General features: G+C 41.0%; 1 protein-coding gene and 1 long non-coding RNA gene across 6 annotated transcripts in view; one reads left to right on the forward strand and one right to left on the reverse strand.

Annotated features, from left to right (window-relative positions):
• The window catches only part of BMP2K (BMP2 inducible kinase), a 125,148-nt gene extending 113,137 nt beyond the window's left edge, over window positions 1–12,011 (reverse strand). The window contains exon 1 of one of the 3 annotated variants that reach the window (XM_004280166.4): window positions 11,645–12,011. In XM_004280166.4, coding sequence (XP_004280214.1) covers window positions 11,645–11,813 — 169 coding nt within the window. In that variant the 5' untranslated portion in view covers window positions 11,814–12,011. The remainder of the gene's footprint in view (window positions 1–11,644) is intronic. The other 2 variants (XM_033406448.2, XM_049709358.1) reach the window with 2 other exon arrangements.
• Window positions 12,012–12,465: 454 nt separating this feature from the next.
• LOC117196746 (uncharacterized) overlaps window positions 12,466–21,291 on the forward strand; it is a 72,402-nt gene continuing 63,576 nt past the window's right edge. For all 3 annotated transcript variants that reach the window (XR_004477075.2, XR_007477183.1, XR_007477184.1), the window contains exon 1: window positions 12,466–12,614. This is a non-coding gene — a long non-coding RNA (uncharacterized LOC117196746). The remainder of the gene's footprint in view (window positions 12,615–21,291) is intronic.

A 21,291-nucleotide genomic window follows, 5' to 3' on the forward strand; every position in this document is an offset into this window, starting at 1 on the left:
TGAGGGTGATAATGATTAGTTACTAAGAAAAGCATAAAGACTTGGTAGCATGCTACCCTCTGATCTGTTACACTAAAGGCTACAAATTTCCTAATCTAAAAAAAAAAAATTCAGTGTTTCTCTACCTAGAAAATGATCACTTCTGATATCACAGACTAGTCAGAGGGGTTTCCCAAAGTAATGATCATATGTTCCTTCACACAGAGCATTAAGGAGATGAGACCCCTCCCTTCTTGCTAATCTCTCATTCTCTTAGATTCTGGCTGTCACATTAAACCTTGGTACTTATCAGCCACTCAAGAGAAAGCCATAGCCACTTGATCATTTCCAACATTATTACTTTCTTAAGATTAGCTACTCAGAGCACATACTTTAGGCCTCTTCAGCTTGCTCTCTCTGTCCCACAGTAGTAGCTTTCTTAAAGATGCCATGGGTCAAGGGAACTTAGGCTGGAATATTTCTGAGAGTCATACCTAATAAAAAGAGCAATGCAGTATGCACAAAACAAAGATGTACTGTTCCTGTAATCATAACAAAAATAAAACAAGCTAGAAATCCAAAAATAAATCTGGTTGTATTTTTTTCATCCATCTAGATAATACTGTACCTACATTATCATCAAACATATCTACTTATTTTAATTTCTATAAAGGGACACAACTTGAAAAACAGGGCCAATCTGCTCCTAAATATCAACTGAACAGCAGGATATGTCAAATCCAATTGACAAATATGTCAATTGTTTTACAGTAAATTTTTTTTTTTTTTTTTTTTTTTGCATTACGCGGGCCTCTCACTGTTGTGGCCTCTCCCGTTGCGGAGCACAGGCTCCAGACGTGCAGGCTCAGCGGCCACGGCTCACGGGCCCAGCCACTCCGCGGCACGTGGGATCTTCCCGGACCAGGGCACGAACCCATGTCCCTGCATCAGCAGGTGGACTCTCAACCACTGCGCCACCAGGGAAGCCCTACAGTAAATTTTTACTGGCCTTCTGACTGCTGTTCAGTTCAAAAACTCAATCTCTTACAAATGTACTGAATACCTATCATGAGTACAGCACTGCAAGAGATATAAGATGAACATAAGCCAAACCTTAAAGGAGCTTTTAATCTTGCAGTAGAGGAAACTTTTTATTAGACATTTTCTTGAAATAGAACAAAGCTGTGTAAAATAAGTGCAATATGAGCAAGAGTTGCTACACAGGGCACCAAAGGAAGGCATAATTACACTCATTTGGTTGCGAACAGGGTTTCATGGAAAAATAAAGATTGCAAATAACTAACTGTATTTTAAATGTATTCTGCAAGATCCGATTTCAACAGGATTGGGGAGGCAGGTGTCTGCATTCTAAGCAAATGTAACAACATAAGCTGAAAAACAGGCATGAGAAAGCATCAGAGAAGTGCAGAAGATATCAAGTACATATGCAATAGTGATATACACCTAGGTTTGGAGTGAGAGATTAAGGCTGGAGAGGGGCTTGGGGGTCACATTACAGAGGACCTTGAATCCCAGAGTAATGAGTCTGCATTTCACTTGGTTAGGCAAATAAGAGGGTGACATAATCAGAAGTCCACTTCAGAGAGAATAAATTTGAAGGAATACAAGTGTTGATTTGGTGAGTAAAGAGCCTAAAAAGGGAGGGATAGTCCACATAAGAACTTACTTCTTTTTTTTGTTTGTTTGTTTTTTTAAACATTTATTTTATTGAAGAATAGTTGATTTACAATGTTATGTTTATTTTCTCCCGTTGCGGAGCACAGGCTCCGGACGCGCAGGCTCAGCGGCCGTGGCTCACGGGCACAGCAGCTCCACAGCATGTGGGATCTTCCCGGACCGGGGCACGAACCCGTGCCCCCTGCATCGGCAGGCGGACTCTCAACCACTGCACCACCAGGGAAGCCCAAGAACATACTTCTTTAAGAAGTATTAGGGACCCAAACTAGAGCTGACGGCACTACAAACAAAAGTAACGTTCCTCACACATATCATGGTTAAATTTTCTATCCGTAAACTCACTCAGATAAAGTATAACCATACCCTTCCTCATATATTCTTTACAAATAAAAACTTGAAAAACAAGAAAGTTTCTTTACTTCCAGATACCCTAAAATACATATATTATAAATGAGTCACCTGGAGAACACAAGTTACTAAAATGACAAAAGCAGCAACTATGGCCGTACGTCCTTTGAAATTAAATAGTACTCTGAAATGCCACACAATTTTATTTGAGCACCCATCCCCTACCTTAAGGCTACCACATAAGGCAACTTCTTATTAAAGACTTTTTCCCAATGATTAAGAAATAATTTTATACCGTGGAATAAAAAATAAATTGCTACCCTATATTGAAGTTTGCCCAAAAACTCAAATGCATGATAATCAAACACAATCCTTTCATTACAGTCTCAATCCTAAAACTGTTCATCATTATCCCTTCTTTCTCATGCTCCTCTCTTATCAGCAGGAGAAGTAAAATTCAGTTATATAGACAGAATCAGAGAATGCTAAAATGGAAAAGGATGTTACAGGTTCATCTTCACCCACTTCATTTTTTTTCCTTGAGGAAACTGAGGTCAAAATGTCACAATGTGTGGACAATGCTTTTTGCACAGGGATGTTCTTTACTTTCTATTTATAATGTCAAAAACTGGAAATAAGTTCAACAAAAAATTGTATTGGAACGGTAGACTATGGTATATTGATGATTCTGAAAAATTCTGATTTTGAAGAACTTTAATTATATGTAAATGTTCACAATACTACAAAAAAAAAAAAAAAAAAAGATCCCACATGCAGCAGAGCAACTAAGCCCATGCACCACAACTACTGAGCCCACGCACCCTCAACTACTGAAGCCTGCACACCTAGAGCTCGGCAACAAGAGAAGCCAGAAGCCACCACAATGAGAAGCCTGTGCACAACAAAAGTAGCCCCCGCTCGCCGCAACTAGAGAAAGTCCACACACAGCAACAAAGACCCAATGCAGCCAAAAAACATAAAAAATAATAATAATAAAAAAAAAATTTAATTAAAAAATAAAGTAAATGCAAAAAAGTTAAAAAAAATGTCACAATGTGAGTTAGTGGCATTAACTGGGATTAGCAGCTGGCCCGACTCCAAGTTTTGCCTTTTTTTTTTTTAAGTTTCCTCCAAGAAGGCATCATTTCAAAATTTAATATAATGTTAAAATAGGAAAACTAGTAGCGACAATTTTTTCACATTTTAAAATAATATCCATTGCAAAGTGCCTCTCCAAAGGTTACGTCCCAAACTATGCCCTTAATGCTACTGGAATTCTAAGACAAACCCAAAATTCCAAAAACAAAATCCCTCTGTGGAAAGGCCCAACAACCACTTTCCTCCAGAGTTTTGAAACTTAGCATAAATGTGCTGACTGAGCTCATTTGTAAAGATGATACACACAGACAGAGAATCTCCAAATTAACTAAGTGCCCAACTATTTAAAATGGCTCAGTCATTAACCACTCAGTGTCCCAACTGAGTCCCCTAAAAATAGTGGCTTGTGGGTACATAAATGGTTCACCAGATGGATGCAGGATAAAAAATCAGGGAATGAGCAGTCTCAAGCCTTTGCTGATGAAACCTTATGCAGCACTGAAATTGCCATTCAGACTCTTAATGTCAGAATTCCAGATCAAGGTTTTAATCATTTTGATAGCTACCAAACGTGTTCTAATAAATGTGTATGTTCTACTTTAAGCTTTGACCAAAACGAAAAAAAAAAAAAGGAGAGAAGGGGTGAAAGAGAACCCCAGACAATACACAAGATTAGTTCCTTAGTACTAACAACATCAATTTTCTTTTTATCCCTCCTGCAGACTCCATAATGGAAAGATACTAACAAGTATTAATTTATTTCCATTATTTTTAAAATAACCAAAGACAACCTTTCCAATTTGCTCAGCACTAACCACACAAAGTTGACTACAGCTAAAAGCAAAGAAATTTGACATACCAGTGCAATTTAGCCCCTTTATTGGAGATAAATGTATAGTTTCCACTACATACTTTTGAAGTGTTGAAAATTGGGAATTATTTTAGTGTCAGTATCTTGTCCTTGAATAAAACTGCCACCTCGGGCTTCCCTGGTGGCGCAGTGGTTGAGAGTCCGCCTGCTGATGCAGGGGACATGGGTTCGTGCCCCGGTCCGGGAAGATCCCACATGCCGTGGAGCGGCTGGGCCCGTGAGCCATGGCCGCTGAGCTTGGGCGTCCGGAGCCTGTGCTCCGCAACGGGAGCGGCCACAGCAGTGAGAGGCTCGCGTATCGCAAAAAAAAAAAAAAAAAAACTGCCACCTCTAGAGAAAACATATCAGCAGACAATCAAATTTACATCTTAGGCGCTATCTCTACAATGATAACATAAACAACCCAAAAGAGAAGCATCTGTTAATAAGATTCTACGTAATATCCTTTGCTGCAAATTACTTTCATATTATTGTGAGAGCATATGCTGCTATCAAGGTCAAAATTCTATACAGCTGATTGAAACATAAAAATTACATGTGGCTGAATGCCATATAATAATTATCTAATCAAAATGATTCAGATTTTTTACAAACACAAATGTGAAACTTAATTCAGGATAAATGTAATACCTAATCTAAAAGCAAGTTACTACAATGCCAGAATCAGATTTCACTGAAAGCTTGTAACTAAATCTGAACCTAAAACTAACCCATATTGATTGAGAGATTTGGCATGCACTGTTAGGTACTGTCACAAATTATCTTGTCAATATCACACATTACCTATTGATCTTCATAATAGGTATTAACTACGCATTACAGAAAAGGAAACAACGTTTCCTGATAGTTTAATTCAACAACAACAAAAAATTCCTGGACAGGAAGTAAGGATACAGAGATAAATAAATAAGACCCTGTCCTCAAAAAGCTCTCCATCCAAAAAAGGCTGTCAAAATCAACTGTAGAATATAAAACAATTTCACAACTGCACGTAAAAATAATTTTCTTTTAACTCACCACCTTTGCTAAATAAAGAAAAATATAATGTCAATAGAGAAAGATGACTTAAGGGTGCAGCCACATTATTCTTTCTTTGTTGTTTCAAGAAAGCTAATTTAAACAACACTTTGCCTTAAACAAACTTTGTCTTGAAACTTTGTCTTCACCAAAGTAGAAAATTCAGCGTCCCCAGACGTAAGCAGAAGACCTTTGAGGGGACAAGAACTAAAGAGCCCTCCACTGGTGCTTCTTAATTTGCAAATTAGGTCTTAAATTCTATTAAAGAATTCTGGTTAAAAAAAAAAGTCAAAAATCATTTCCTTTGAAAAGTATTTGAATGTCCATCATACAGTGAGGCAATTTTTATGACACAAAAAGCAATTAATACAGAGTCCTTTCAGCCTCAAGAATTTTACTATCTGCTAGGGGCCTTGAGACAGGAACAATAATTAACCACCCTAGTGTTTCCAAGTGCTTACATAATTGTATCTCAAGACAAAAGATTAAATGTGATAAGGGGAAAAAAAGCAAACAGCTACAAATGTCCACAGGAAGAAGGGAGTGATCATAGCCAGCAGTTAGGAAGCTAGGATTAGACAGTCACAAGCAGAATGAAAGGCAAACAGAAGATTCAATCACAGAGCAAGGAGGAGAGGAGCACACTGTGGCTGGAGCAAAAAGCATTACTAGGAAATAACCACAGCTAAGATTCAGAAGGTAGGTGAACGACTGAGCATGGACAATCATGAATGCCTGACCAAAAAAAATGTGACCGGGGCTTCCCTGGTGGCGCAGTCGTTGAGAGTCCGCCTGCCAATGCAGGGGACAAGGGTTCGTGCCCCGGTCCAGGAAGATCCCACATGCCGTGGAGCGGCTGGGCCCATGAGCCATGGCCGCTGAGCCTGCGCGTCCGGAGCCTGTGCGTCCGGAGCCTGTGCTCCGCAACGGGAGAGGCCACAACAGTGAGAGGCCCGTGTACCGCAAAAAAAAAAAAAAGTGACCAAGTAAGATGACTTCTCAGCAACACAACTGTTCCCTCCCTCCCCTTCACTCCTGAGTTTCAAGGCATCGGATTCTCCTGGTATTCCTTTGCCTCTCTGGCAGCTCCTTTTTAGTCTTTTCAGTCTTTGCCTACTCTAAATCGCGGGTTCTCAAGGCACTGTTCCTGGAGCAGCAGTATCTGCATTGATGAGCAAGTTGGTAAAAATGCAAATTACGGGCTCCGCCCAGAAATACAAAATCAAACTTTGGAGGTCAGGCTCTGCAATCTGTGTTTTGCCAAGCCCTAGCAAGCCCTCCAAATAAATGATTCTGGTAAACTCTAATGTCTGAGACCAATGTTCCACAGGTGTCCTTCATGAGAGCCTTCCCCTTCTCATTCTACACCCTCTCCCTACAGCAATCCTCTCCCGGGCTTAAAATAACAGCCAAATGCTCACCAATCAGAAGTACGTGTCTCTAAGTCCAAACACCTTTGCTGAGTACTGGACAATATATTCAACTTCTCACTTGACATGTACTTCCCCTCTCAGATATCTCAACTAAACATGTCTGGAATTACTGGATATCCTCCCAACACCCCCAAACCTGTTCCTTCTCTACTCTTCCCCATCTCAATAAATAGCACCTCCTTCATCCAAGAAGTACATAAGCAAGTCATTCTTCACACTTCCTACAACACGCACCTCCATCCAATCCACAACCAGGTCTTCCCATTCAAGCATTAGTAACATTAGGCTCCATCCCCACTGCCATCATCTTAACTAACCTAATTTGTATACCTCTTAAACAGTCTCTATAGAGCAAACACCATGATCTTACGAAAATACAAATCAGAGCATGTCACGGCCCTAATTTAAATCCTTCAGTAGCTTCCCATTGCATTTTCAGACAAAATCTAAAATCCCCAACATGGCATACAAAGACCTGGATCCTGGTGCTCTCCAAAACCACCTTGGGTCCTTCTTCCATGTGGTTCATTCATGATAGTCCATAGCTCTGGACATAATTCACTTCCTGAAACTCTTCCCCACATAGGAATTTCTCTCTTCATGACATACTCCATACCACGCCACCTTCATACCTCTGCCTTTACTTAACTCTCCTCATACTTCAGAGTTCTGCTAAAATGTCAAAAAAAAAAACAAGCCTTCCTTCATCCTCCAATACAAATTGAATCAGTTATTCTCTCATGAAACCCTATGCTTTCTTCTCATGACAATTATCAAAATTGTTAACTACATTAACCTGATTAATTCTGTTTAATATTTATCTTCTACACTAGACTGTAAGTTCCATAATGCCAGAGAAACACCTGTTTTGTTCTCTGCTGTATAAATAGCACCTAGTACAGAGCCTGGCATTTAAAAAAAAAGGCATTTAATAGTTAGGGAATAGTAACAGTTGCTGATATCTTTACTAAATCCTCCACTCTGCTTTGTTATCTCTCAAGAACTTTTACTTCCATGTTACTGGGTAGCCACAGATAATTCCTGCAAATGAGATACCATGCTTAAAGATTCTTACTGATTTATCCTGCAAGGTCAGATGTACCTTACTACCTTCCTGTAAAATTAACAATAAGAATTGACACCTAGCCCAAATTCACCCTACTCTAAGCAGTTAACTCTGAGAGCTACTGAGCTACTTTTACAGAACTCTAGTAAATTCCTGGCCTCCAATTACTGACAGTGCCAACAACCCCCATGCCCATGTCAGAAAGTCCTATGCATCCAATCATATTCAAAATACCACTCCTGGGCTTCCCTGGCGGCGCAGTGGTTGAGAGTCCACCTGCCGATGCAGGGGACGCGGGTTCGTGCCCCGGTCCGGGAGGATCCCACGTGCCGCGGAGCGGCTGGGCCCGTGCGCCATGGCCGCTGAGCCTGCGCTTCCGGAGCCTGTGCTTCGCAGCGGGAGAGGCCACAGCGGTGAGAGGTCCGCGTACCGCAAAAAGAAAAAAAATTTTTTTAAATACCACTCCTATCCAGTCCCATAACCTCATGATTAGACTATGTTAACAAATTTTGGATGGTGTCCTGCTCTCTACGCTCCCCATAAGTCCACTTTTCACCAAAGACACTTAGGGGAAAAACTCTCCTACTTGACAACCCACTCTTCCCATTATCAATCAATATTAAATTCTTCTGACTAGCACTGAAGGTATACAGAGGTATATGATCCAAAAGCAGTCCTACGTTTTAGTAAAAACTTGGACGGTTACATTGAATTATATGTGCTTGACAATTTGACACCGTTTCAAGCTAAAATTCACGTATAGCTCTACCTCATTTCTACAGCCCGATGCTGAAATTCCACTCCTGAAACTAAATTGTTTTCGAGGAAAACCATAAAAATGGCCCATTGTGATATCCTCTCAACTTTGAGCAAGAACTAAAAAGGTGCAAGTTGTCAGCATTTTCAAACATGTATATACTTAACTAGAAAGAGATTATGATACAAAGTGTATATTTCACAAAGGAAACTACACCAATAGTTTAGTTATAACATACAACGTAAGTATACTCCTGAGAATGTGGGTTTTTTAAATATATATAATATATAAAACATGTATGTGCATTTAAATATATACATACATACACATACCTATACATACATACATATACAGATGATCCTCATTATTTGGAGAGTTCATATTTGTGAAGTTGCTTACTTGCTAAAATTTATTTGTATCCCCGAAATCAATAAAATATCCCAATATCAATACAATGGCACTTTCATAGTTATTTGCAGACATGCGCATAGTGGTGAAAATTTTGAGTAAGCCAGCTGGAATCAACAAGGTATTGCTCTGCCTTGTTTCAGCTCTCACTGCTATAAACAAGGGCCCTTTTCAAGGTCTATGTAGTGTCATGTTTTTCTCATTTTTGTGTTTTTTATTGGTGATTTTGTTGTTTAAAATAGCCCCCAAGCATAGAGCCAAAGTGTTGTCCATCTAGCGTTTCTTAGTGCAAGAAGGCTATGATGTCCCTTACAGAGAAAATCTGTATATTCACTAAGCTTCATTTAGGCATGAGTTACAGTACTGTTGACCATTAGTTCAATGTTAACAAGTCAACAATATATATTAAACAAGGTGTCTTTAAACAGAAACACACATAAAACAAGGTTATACAGTGACTGGTTGACAAAAATGCTGTAAACACAGGCTTGCGGTACCCTGACACTATTTCCCCTAGGAACAATGATTCAGTATTTGCTAAATCACTGGTCACAGCGACTTTATAGAACGTGACTACTGTGAATAATGAGAATCAAGTATGTATTTGAAGAGGGGGGGCGGCAGCACTCACACCAGGTTTATTGAAGACTCAAAGACACTGCAGAGGTCATTCTGAGCAAGCTGCCTGTATTTGCAGTAGCATGGCAAAAACACCTCAGGACACAGCATCTACAGGGTCTTGCCTCTATTTAAACAACACTGACACAAAACAAAAATGTAAAATCAACTAAGTTTGTTTTTTGATCTGTCTTTGCTTCTACCCTTTTCCCACTCAATGGTACACCTCTCCCCAATTCAGGTACTCTAAACTCTACAGTAACGCCTTTTCACAAGCACTTGCCCTAATCTTACAATTGGGCAAATGTATCTGTAAATTACTGAATGATCATTCTTGAATGTAAACCACGTTTGTGCTTAAACATCTGATCTAAATTGTAGCATTACTTATTTGGAAAGAAGAGATGATATTAAGCATATGAAATAACAATATGTTGTCAGGATCAAAAAGTAAACCGAATATAGATAATTTCGGTTGTGTGCGTGCTGAAATAGAAGAAATACACAAGGAACAAAGCCTAGGCCTCAGCCTTCCCTCTGGGGTGTTGGGTTGGGGAAGCGCCATCTTCCAAAAGAGTTTGTTCAACGCTTGCTTCCTCCTAGCACTTGATTACGGATTTTTCCAAGAGAAATGACAAATTTATGGCAAAAGTAAGTGGAACACTCTAACAGTGACATTAGTGACTGAAACATTTTTTTAATTTGTGTGTGTGTGTGTGCTTGAGCACTCCCCTTTTGAAATTCATTTGTATTTGCATCTTCCAAAATTACTTCTTTTTTATTGAAAGTGGTTTGCTCAGGGTAATGACAGGACATGCATGGAGCAGCGGTAGAAGCTACCAAAGTCTAACTTGATGAAATGTCAATGATTTCTTATTAAGTAAAAGACCCATCTGGGATTTAGTGAAATGAAGTGAGTAATATTATTCAAGCCACCCTGCAGTTATTACAACAATTCAAAAACAGAAGTACAGCATGTGAGTTAACAGCCATGTCTTCTTAAAACCTATAGCTTAATCTACGACTCAAACACTTGAAGTTAACGTATAATAAAGAACTAGGAACTTTTACAGCATAGTAAATCCGTCTATCAACACCAATTACCATACATACATTCATTATTTGACAAGCTAAAGATCCTCCTCCCACCTAAGGTTCAGCTAGGCTCATTATTGGGGGCAATGGCTTGCAAAACAATGACATCCATCCTGAATAATTCAAGATTTCTTTCTCTTTAGAATATTGTATAGACAAAAATCTTCAGGTTTTTCTTTTGTACTAATTTGCTATTGTTTATGGCGTTTCAAAAAACACAAGTGGAATCTCAGTCTACTGTCTCCAAACCACATCAACTGACCCTCAGAGAACCAAAACTACTGTCTTTGATTTCTTCTCTCTTAATCTTGAAACTTAGGAGGGCAAATTATCAACAAATTATTTCTTGAGAAATTTTTAAGTATTTTTGTAATATTCTGCAGTTAAAAACTCAAAAGTCAGTGAAGTATGCAATGAAACAAGAGTATTTCTTACAAGCCAATTATACAAGAAATACAAAACTAAAAGTGTAGGATTTTTTTTTCAATGGAGCAAACTTTTTTGTAAGCAGACTCTCAACTGTTGACATAGTCTGATAAAGATAATGAAGGATCGAACACAAAACTTCTCAAGTGAAAGTTAACCTGCTTTCATATCGTCTTTTAAAGTCTTATCAAACAAGACACACCGAAAGGGTGTGACTAGCACCCTGCATGATAGAGAAGATTCTAAAAAACAAAGATAAGTGGACTTCAAGTTTACCTGCTCCCCCAAAGCAACCTACTCACTGAATTTGGGGCAAAGTATCACCTCCATCACGCGCACGCACAGAAATAAATTGTTTTTCAACTGATGACTGAGCAGCAGCAAACCCAGGCTGAACACTCGGGGCTGCAGAGTCCTGTGCCCTGCGTCGCGAGTGGTGAGGCCAACGCTTGACACCCCCCTGAGCCACAGCGGGTAAGAGCCCCAATCCTGCTCGATCTGACCCTTTAATGAGTCACTGGTCTAATCATGACACCGCAGCACTCGCTAAGACGGTTCCTATTTATTTCTTTGCGTCAAGAAGCACTGAAAATGACAAACTCGTACTGAAAGAACTGTGCACAGGTCAGAGTTGCCGGCGGCGAGAAAAGCCGACTTACGAGCGAGAGCCCGAGCTACTCTAAAAGCCCCCGCTGGCCCAGCAGAGGAGGCAGAAGGGGTTAGAGTGAGCCGGGAAGGCGAGGAGACAAGCGGGCGAGGACCTGGAGAAGCTACCGCCACACCCCAGCCCTCCCTCACCTGCCGGCCCGAGCCTCCCCGGGCGCCCGTACCTTCGGCCAGTGACTCCTCCAGGGTGACCTGGTAACGGCCGACCGCAAACACCCGGACCCCCATGGACGAGCTACCAGAGCCGGCCCCGGCCCCGCCGGCCCCGCCACCCGCCGCTCCACCGCCGCCGCCGCCGCCCTCCGACTTGGGCATTCGAGAGAACTTCTTCATGGTCCCGCCGGCGCGCTGGAGGGCGCGGGGCGCGCGCAAGGGCGAGCGAGAGGGTGAGGTGCCCGGTCCGGCACGCGGCCGGGCGTCCGCGAGGGGTCGCCGCCCCTCGCTCGTCCGAGCGTCCGAGAGCGCTACGGCCTGCCGAGCCTCACATTCCGCGCGCGCCGAGCGCACAGCCCCAGCCCCGCCGCCCGCTCCGCGGCTCCGCTGCAGCTGCCGGGCTCCCGCAGAGGGCGGCGAGGAGGGCGGGGACAGGGCGGGGCGCGAGGGGGCGGGCCCGAGTGCGAGGGCGACGCGGCCGCCTCCGCCAGTGTCCCGGGCGCCCTAGCAGCCGCACCAGGACGGACTGCGAGCCCCGGAGGAGGGCGCAATGGAGGGAGATGGCGAAGGGGGCGGGGCGACCGGCCCCTCCGCGGAGTGGGCTGGTCCGCTCAGGCCGCACACTCTCTGGACAGCATCCCGCGGCACCGCTGCCGCCCCAGTCGAACCCGCGCCGCCCGCCACTCGAGGCCGTTGGCGGCGCGGCGCCCCTGCCGACCGTTCACTGAGGCCAGGCGCCCCGCGCAGGCGCGTGGCCTGCACCGCCGGAAGTGACGGTTCCGGCTCTTGTCACGTGGAGGGGGGATGGGGAGGAGATGGGGGGGTTGGGGACGAGAACGAGGTCCGGAATCCCGGGTCTGGGGTCCTGGCCGGGAGGGTTCAGGCCTGGCTCCTGGGGTCCTGGCTTCGAGCAGGGAGGTGGCCCGGGGACCGGTTTTCGCGCTGGCTCTGCGCGGTGTCTGTCATCTCGGCCAGGAGTTGGTATGTTACTCTGGGGGCTTAAAAATGCCAACAACTTTACCCCCGCTAACGGACTTCTCGCTGCATTTCTAAGCTGGTTCGCCAGAGCTTCTCCCCTGAGAATCTTCTTCCGCCCGCCCACCCCGAGCGTGGGAGGTGGGAGCAGCGCGGAACTGGAGCGGATTCCAGGAACCCAACTTCTAAAGCCGTGGTGTCGCACTCTAACAGACGCTTGTGCTAGGGAGCGTTTTGCGGTTTATAAATGATTTAGGAGTACTTTCAGAATCTCGTGTGTGCTGTGCAATAGCCCTGTGAAGTATTCAGAGCAGGTATTAAGCCCGTTTAGAGACTTTTCATCACCTTTGGCTAAGAGAGGTTAACGGACTCGCCCAAGGTCACATGGCTGGCTTGTGATAGAACTGTGACTACAAGGGCCATCCTTTGATACTTAGTTTCATACTTTGGGCCATCCGGGAAAAGTAGGTTAGGGTCAGATGGTTGAAAAACGGCAGATTTAGGACTTTGGAAGCAAAACCAGCCATTGGTTCCCCCTTCCTCCTTTAACAAAGAGATTTGCCCATTTAAAAAAGAAAAAAGACCCGTTTGCATCCATTTCATAAACTGCAGGAATCTCAACGCCTGCGGGGTGAGGCAGGCAAAGTGAACGTGGTGTTAAGACGTTCGGGGTGGCAGGGAATGGGAAATCATTGAGCATGTGTACAGAAAGCAGCCGATTCTCAAATCCAGCCTGCCCACACACCCCGTATGAATACAGGCCCACTGTGGCCAAAGGTTCCGTTTCTTAAAAGAAGCCAAAAATCTGGATTTTTTTCTAATATGGCATTTCCAGATTTTTTAAATGTAGGCCAAATAAATTGTGCCTGCGGGACTCCAGTCTGAACCTTCTATGAAAGTAGATGATGTGGTTCTATCCCCATCCCTGTTTCTTTATCCAGCTTTTTAATGAGATACGGGCAGAAACGTTAGAAAATGTGCTTAGGCAAAAGACTTTGCGCTTAAAATCTTCCATTTTTTTCTTCCCCTCTGCTATTTCAAGAGAACCTATTTCTGACAACATTAAAACAGTGCTCTGGATTTGGGCATCTTTGCTGCATAACCCGCTAAGCTAAAATTCTTCGTCCAGAGACCTGACCTTTAAAAGTCGAGCTCAGTGGAAGTCAGATATGCCAGATCATTGATGTGGTGTGACAATTGGGGATTTCCATTCAGAAATAAGCAGACCATTCTCCTTACTGTGGGGATTCACTGTGGAGTCTCATTCCTACAATATTTGAATTATATTTTTTCAAGCCAAATAACTGAGAAATTTAGCCATTTCATACAATCTAAACTGCAAATCAGCCTAACATACAAAGTTGAGGCCTAATACATATTCATCTGATGACAACACAAGAGTAAATGAAGTCTCCTGGGAGCCAATTTACCACAATTGCTGTGGTTTAAAAAAAAAAAAACTTCTGTGTACCCAAATAACCTGACTTCTGATATATGGAAGTTGATAATTAATTTAAGGCATAGATCCTCTCTCAAAAATTATGGGTAACACTAAGCAATGTGTTCTTTAATTTTTCATCAAGCATATAACAAAAATTTGAATATTGTTTGATCTTCTCAGAATGTTAACTCCACAATATTCTATGACAAACATGTTACTAATAAGAATGCAGAAACATTGTATTACTAATAAGAAGAATGCCAAGCATTTACAAACACTATCAAAAGATGTTGATATTAACTGTCAGATTGTGTCCTCCTAGCAACTTTCAAAATTGTGTCCATAAACCGATTTGTAGGCAGAAAATGAGATACTAATCAGTGGAAAAACTATTGAGAATTCTAGTCTTTTAGTTTTGCACTCATTTCACTTTGGTTTCCTGTTGGAAATTAAAATCTCTAGAAGAAAAAGTATGGATAATGTACATTCTGATTATCTTAAACACTGTCATTGAGGTGACTTACAGTAAGAACACAGATATAGAATAGTTTAATAGAGATAAAAAGTTAAAATTACATTTCAGGGGTTTTTTTTTCAATATAAATGTCAATCTTTTAATGTTTACAGCTGTACTGTGATTAAAATAGTTGGAAACTAGCCACATAATAGTTTTATTTAAAGCAGGTTGTTTCAGTTTACAAGGTTTCATGTTACAATATACTGATAAAGTCAGCAGATCATTGTAGCCAACTAAATGATTCTGAGATCCTCAAACAGGAAGGAATTTGACAATGGTGAGGAGGAGGGAGGATTATTGTTGTATTTTTGTCTTCCACTGGAAAGCTATAAACCTTCTTGTTACTTTGACCCTCATCTTTTTTGCACTAAGGTGGCTCTCAAAGACATATGTGAAGTAAGAATGACTGACATGGATCAAAGTATGCTTATCCCAAAAGCTTATTCCAGTGCCATAATTACCTTTATAAATCATCTCTTCCAATGCCTGATTGATCACTTTTCCTCAGGAGTCAATGTTTTCCTTTGATGATGTGTCTTCAATCATTATTAGCCTCAATATGTTTTACTAGAAGGAAAAAATATCCTCCCTGCCTAACAGAATTACATTATACCTAGTTAAATGCCCATATCTTTGCTTTCCAAAAAAGTAAAAGTCCTGAAGTCCATTAAAAGAATATATATATATATCCATTTAAAAAGCGTTTTTTTAAAAAACATCACTGATATTTAAATCCTCTGTTAAGACTACTCAACATCATTACTATGCCTGTAAAAAATGTATATACATCAAAGAAAAATCAATCTGATAGTATAGTTTAAAATGCCAAGATGCTCAAAAATACTCTTAATAAGAGAAATGACTCATTTGACTTAAAATACTTTTCTGTGATAGAATTTTTCCTGTAACTTGACCATGCTTTTAAAAAAAGACTGCAAGGGACTTCCCTGGTGGCGCAGTGGTTGAGAATCTGCCTGCTAATGCAGGGGACACGGGTTCGAGCCCTGGTCTGGGAGGATCCCACATGCCGCGGAGCAACTAGGCCCGTGAGCCACAAGTACTGAGCCTGCGCGTCTGGAGCCTGTGCTCCGCAACAAGAGAGGCCGCGATAGTGAGAGGCCCGCGCACCGCGATGAAGAGTGGCCCCCGCTTGCCACAACTAGAGAAAGCCCTCACACAGAAACGAAGACCCAACCCAGCAAAAATTAATTAATAAACTCCTACCCCCAACATCTTTAAAAAAAAAAAAAAAAGACTGTACGAATGGCCATCATTAAAAAATCTACAAACAATAAATGCTGGAGAGGGTATGGAGAAAAGGGAACCCTCTTGCACTGTTGGTGGGAATGTAAATTGATACAACCACTATGGAGAACAGTATGGAGGTTCCTTAAAAAACGAAAAATAGAACTACCATATGACCCAGCAATCCCACTATTGGGCACATACCCTGAGAAAACCATAATTCAAAATAGTCATGTACCACAATGTTCATTGCAGCTCTACTTATAATAGCCAGGACATGGAAGCAACCTAAGTGTCCATCAACAGATGAATGGATAAAGAAGATGTGGCACATATATACAATGCAATATTACTCAGCCATAAAAAGAAACGAAATTGAGTTATTTGTAGTGAGGTGGATGGACCTAGAGACTGTCATACTGAGTGAAGTCAGAAAGAGAAAAACAAATACCGTATGCTAACACATATATATCTTAAAAAAAAAATGTTCTGATGAACCTAGGGGCAGGACAGGAATAAAGACGCAGACGTAGAAAATGGACTTGAGGACACAGGGAGGGGGAAGGGTAAGCTGGGATGAAGTGAGAGAGTAGCATTGACACATATACACTACCAAATGTAGAATAGCTAGTGGGAAGCAGCTGCATAGCACAGGGAGATCAGCTGGGTGCTTTGTGACCACCTAGAGGGGTGGGATAGGGAGGGTGGGAGGGAGATGCAAGAGGGAGGGGATATGGGGATATATGTATATGTATAGCTTATTCACTTTGTTATGCAACAGAAACTAACACAACATTGTAAAGCAATCATGCTCCAATAAAGATGTTAAAAAAAAAAAAAGAAATAGAAGCATAGAGAAATTAAGGATCCTGCCCAAGATCAATCAGATAATAAAGGTCAAAACCATGATTAGATCTTTTTTTGCCTCCACATTCTTAACCCATGGTCTATATTGCTATATTATAATAAACAATGTTTAACTAGTAAACTACTTTTGATATTAAAAAAAAAAAAAGACTGCAAGAGGTAGGCAACTTCACCACCAAGAGAGGTACTTTGATCCCTTACCCTGCTGAATTGGTGGTGGGGGGAGAGTCCACCAGGTATACAGCACCTTAGCCTCACACCTCATGACAGGAATATCTTCCTGCCTCAAGAAGCATGTTTCCTAGAAGGGGATTACCGTCACATCCCTGGATATGTTCCTGCCCTCCCTCTTCTTGTTAGCCTTTGCATCTCCCTGCTATGGCCGAGCTACTCCCTGCTCCCAGTTACATTCATATAAAACTTAGCAGAGCGTAAAATAAGAACTAATTCTTATTGGGCACTTGCAATGTACCAGTGCTCTTCAAAAATAGCAATGTACCAGTGCTATTAACTCAGTAAATCTTCGTGACCACAACTATGAAATAACATTTTAGACTATTACTCTCACTTTGCAGATGAGAATACTGATTCACAGAGAGATAGGTTACATACCCAAGGTCTGTCTTGTGACTTGTAGCAGGTTTCAAAACCAGGTAGTATAACTTTATAGCTCATGCTCTTACCCCACTACACCATGGAGACTTTCCTTGAAAACACACAATAAACAATATGATTGCTGCAGTTTAAGGTGAAAAGGTACCTTCCTATGCTCTCTGGTCACATCACTCACCAAATGTGAATGTGCTGCTAGGGTTCAGGGAACCCTACTGTGATAAGTGAGATTAATTTCTGATTAGCCAGGTATATTTAAAATTTAACAAATATTTGCTGAATGTCTGCAATGGGTAAAGCACTGTGGATGGGGGGGGTAACTAGGAGATGCAAAGTTGAATAAGACAAGATTTCAGAGTTTATACTCTTGTGGGGTGGGGGAGACATGTACACAACCATATAATAGAGGCAGGGAAGAAAGATTGAAAGTGGAGATAGAGTTGACTGTAAGCTCTGGCCAGAAATGATGAGCTCTAAGGTTATGCAATGATGATACGTTGCCTTCAAATCTCCTGACAGTGTGGTTGACGTTATGATCGTCACAACTTCTGGGAACAGAAAAGCAGCTCTTCTGGGTTTGGAAGCGGGTGAGCAGTTCCCATGGAAAGATATTGAATCCTGTCCCCATGTGTTGAACTGACGCTGAATCTCTCTACTTACACAATATTCACACATACTCAAGCAAAACTCTATTCAAGTTACTGTAGAGGGACAGAGAGAAAGAAAGTGTTGAAGCTAAAGTCAGCTTTTCCTTCAGTCCCTTATTAAAATTCACATCTTGTTTTATCCAGACTTCTGCCAACTGTGGTAGAGACTATTTATTGAAACTGTATGATGTGCTAAATAGTGTATGAACCAATATACAACAAGAACCCATACGGTGTGATAAAGTCATGGAATTTCAAGCTGGAAGGCAATATAATTACTGGAGAAACTGAAGGAGGAACAGGAACATTGTTTGAGCACCTAGTATGTCTCAGGCATTGTGCTTAACACTGTATATATTTAATCCTCTAACAAGGGAAGTAGGTATTACTACTTCTGACTTACAGCTCTCTCACTCCAGCCACCCTGAACCATTTTCATTCCTTACCAAGCTGTTTCAGGCCCCACTGCTCACGCAAGGTAGAATGTCTTGTTCTTTCCCACAGTCATCTGAATCAGTGGGTGCCTGTGTGGGACTCCAGGGCCACGTCCGCCAGGAAACCTTTCCTGTCCTCTCCCATCTGCCAATGCCAGGTAGAATGGACTCATTTGCCCCCCATGCCACTCTGTACAACTTCCAGAACTACACCTATCACTTAATTACAAGGGCTTCATTCCATGCCTGTCTCCCTCGACTGCAGTTTAAGAGGTTTAAGGAAAGGGACTGTGCCACATCGTTTTCTTAAAACCCAGTGCCAAGCAACATGCTTGACATATAGTGAATATTGAATAAATAAGTGAATAACTTTGCCAAAAATCTAGTAAGTGGTAGAGTTGGGGGTTGAGACCAGGCTCAAATCTCAGGTGTGTCTGAAATCCCAAGCTTCATAGCTTTTCTACACCGGACTTTCATTTGTCTTAAAAATAGGAAGAATATGGGTTTGTTTTTTTTTTGTTGGGGAGGGCTTTGGCCATGCTGTGCAGCTTGGGGGAATCTTGGTTCCCAGATCAGGGATTGAACCCAGGCCACAGCAGTGAAAGCGCTGAATCCTAACCAGTAGACCACCAGGGAACTCCCAAGAATATGTTTTTTAAATTTTGTTTTTCTGTGGTGGTGTTGAATTTTTTTGCTGTTGTTTTTTGAAGTGGGAGCTGGAAGGTGATGTGATCTATGAGTATTAAATAATGAACAACCAATACCAATCACACTGCCAGCACACAGTAGGCAATGAAGAAATGTCCCCTTTCCTTTCTCTATATCATCTTGTTCAAAGTTGTACTAAATGTGACAGAGCTAGGACCCAAACTACTCTACTGTAGTTTCATCACAGGTGCTTTCATCACAGGTGCTTCACAGGTATAACCTATTGATTCTTCTTTGGAGTGAGTTTTAGGCTTCTTAGCATTTATCATTTATTTTATGTTTTTCTATTTTGGCAGACTTTAAACTGCAAATTGTAATATAGGACAATATAGGCAGACTTGGGGCAAGAAACAGCCTTTACCTGGCTGAAAGTTTCAGGAGGGTAGGAACCATGGCTTCTTCATCTCCGTACATGCCTGGTCCCTAATAATTGCTTAATAAACATTTGTGGAACTCAGGTACATTGACCAACTTAAACTTAGGTGGCTTGCTGGATCTTTGCAGACAGTCTTAAAGAGAAGAAATGCCGGTAGTTGAAAACAAAACAAAAACAACAAGTGGGAAACTGCTCAGTTTATGGAACTATAAGAAAGGAAATTCTGCTTCTGGAATGGAAAACTTAAAAGGGTAAAATCAGGATAGCTTAAGCAAGAGAGTGCCATAAGTAATATCATCAGTAAGACAAACGCATATGAGAGGTAAAAACTCTGAAACCTTAAGTAAATCTGAAAGCAAAGCCTGAGGCTATAATGAAAGCCTGGTTCCTGCCACTCGAAACAAACAAATCTGCCCCAAGAGGCTGATTTCTTTTCCACTGGCTAAAATCTCACCTTTGTCTTTTTGCACTTGCTATTTCCCTGACTCTGAGCACTGTCTTTCCCTCCTTGTCATCCATTTTAGACATATACAGCTTTCCCAACTTACCTCCTCCAGAAAGTTTTTTCCCAAGTTCCCCACTTCATAGTAATCCATCATTTCTCTGAACCATTGTAGCACTTGGCTGCATGCAAAGCCTAGCATATTGTGTCCTTTAATTGCTGAGTGTATATAAGTCTTAACTGTGAAACAAAATACACAATGTATAGTTATCATTTTAAAGTAATTCCATTGCATACATAGCCCAATATTGGGCACATTATAGGTGTTAAATACTTATGGAATTAAACAAAGTACCTGGAAAATAAATGCTACTTTGAACTGATATTTTGAAATGTGCTTTTTAATGGCATTTTGGATTCACAGAAAGGAATAAAAGACAGATGCTATGAGGGGAGAGTTACAAGTGATCAGAGTCTAGGTAAACAAAGATAAATTTGAATGTACTTTTGTTTAAAAGTAAAAGAGAGCTTCCTATTATAGATCTTTCCTCAGAAAAATCTTAATGAAATGTGACCAGATATTATATAATAGCGATTTTTATCATTTATTTTCATCATGGTGATGATCAAACACCACCTTAGTGCATATTTCAAGCTAACATGAAAATTATACTTATGTACCCACTTCTTAAATTATAATATTTGTAAGTTGCTGTTTGTTGACCTTATTCAATTACATAATTTACATGTTGCTCTAAATATAATATTCAAGGAAATGATTCTTAAACATAAGTATGCTTTTTTTAAACTTTTAATTTTTCATACTTCAACAGATACCTTGTTTCTGTTCTCTCTCTTATCTGCTGACAGCACTGCACCTACTTATGGGGACAGATTAAAAACATTTTTCCCATTTACCATGACAACACCCAGCTAATGCTTACTGATAAACTAGTAGCAAGTCAGAACATATACAAGATGCAAGAGGAATTAGCACTCCTGAGTAAGAACTTTAATTCAGGAGTGAAAAAAAAAAGGAAAGCTAAAAGAAATTTATACATTGTTAACATTTTATTAAAATTCTTGCCATTTTTATCTAAATGAAATACCGTTTGTTGAGTCCCCATGTTATATCCTTTTTATAAACAAGCACATTTTTATAAACTCTAAACTTATAAATTTGATGTGTGTGTGTGTGTTTAGGCAGCTTTGCACTAAAATGTTCATTCAGTATTGACAGATACGAAATTCAAATTTTGCACAAATACATAAATACACTTGGTCTTTGAAAATGTGTCTAACAATACATTTTAAGCAAAATAGTTTTTATAAGAGATAATAATGCTCATATTTTTACCAGAGAGGATTAACCAACTGTAGATTTGGTCCACTTA

The sequence above is a fragment of the Orcinus orca genome, chromosome 4 (assembly GCF_937001465.1).
Source record: "Orcinus orca chromosome 4, mOrcOrc1.1, whole genome shotgun sequence".
In the NCBI taxonomy this organism is placed as follows: Eukaryota; Metazoa; Chordata; class Mammalia; order Artiodactyla; family Delphinidae; genus Orcinus; species Orcinus orca.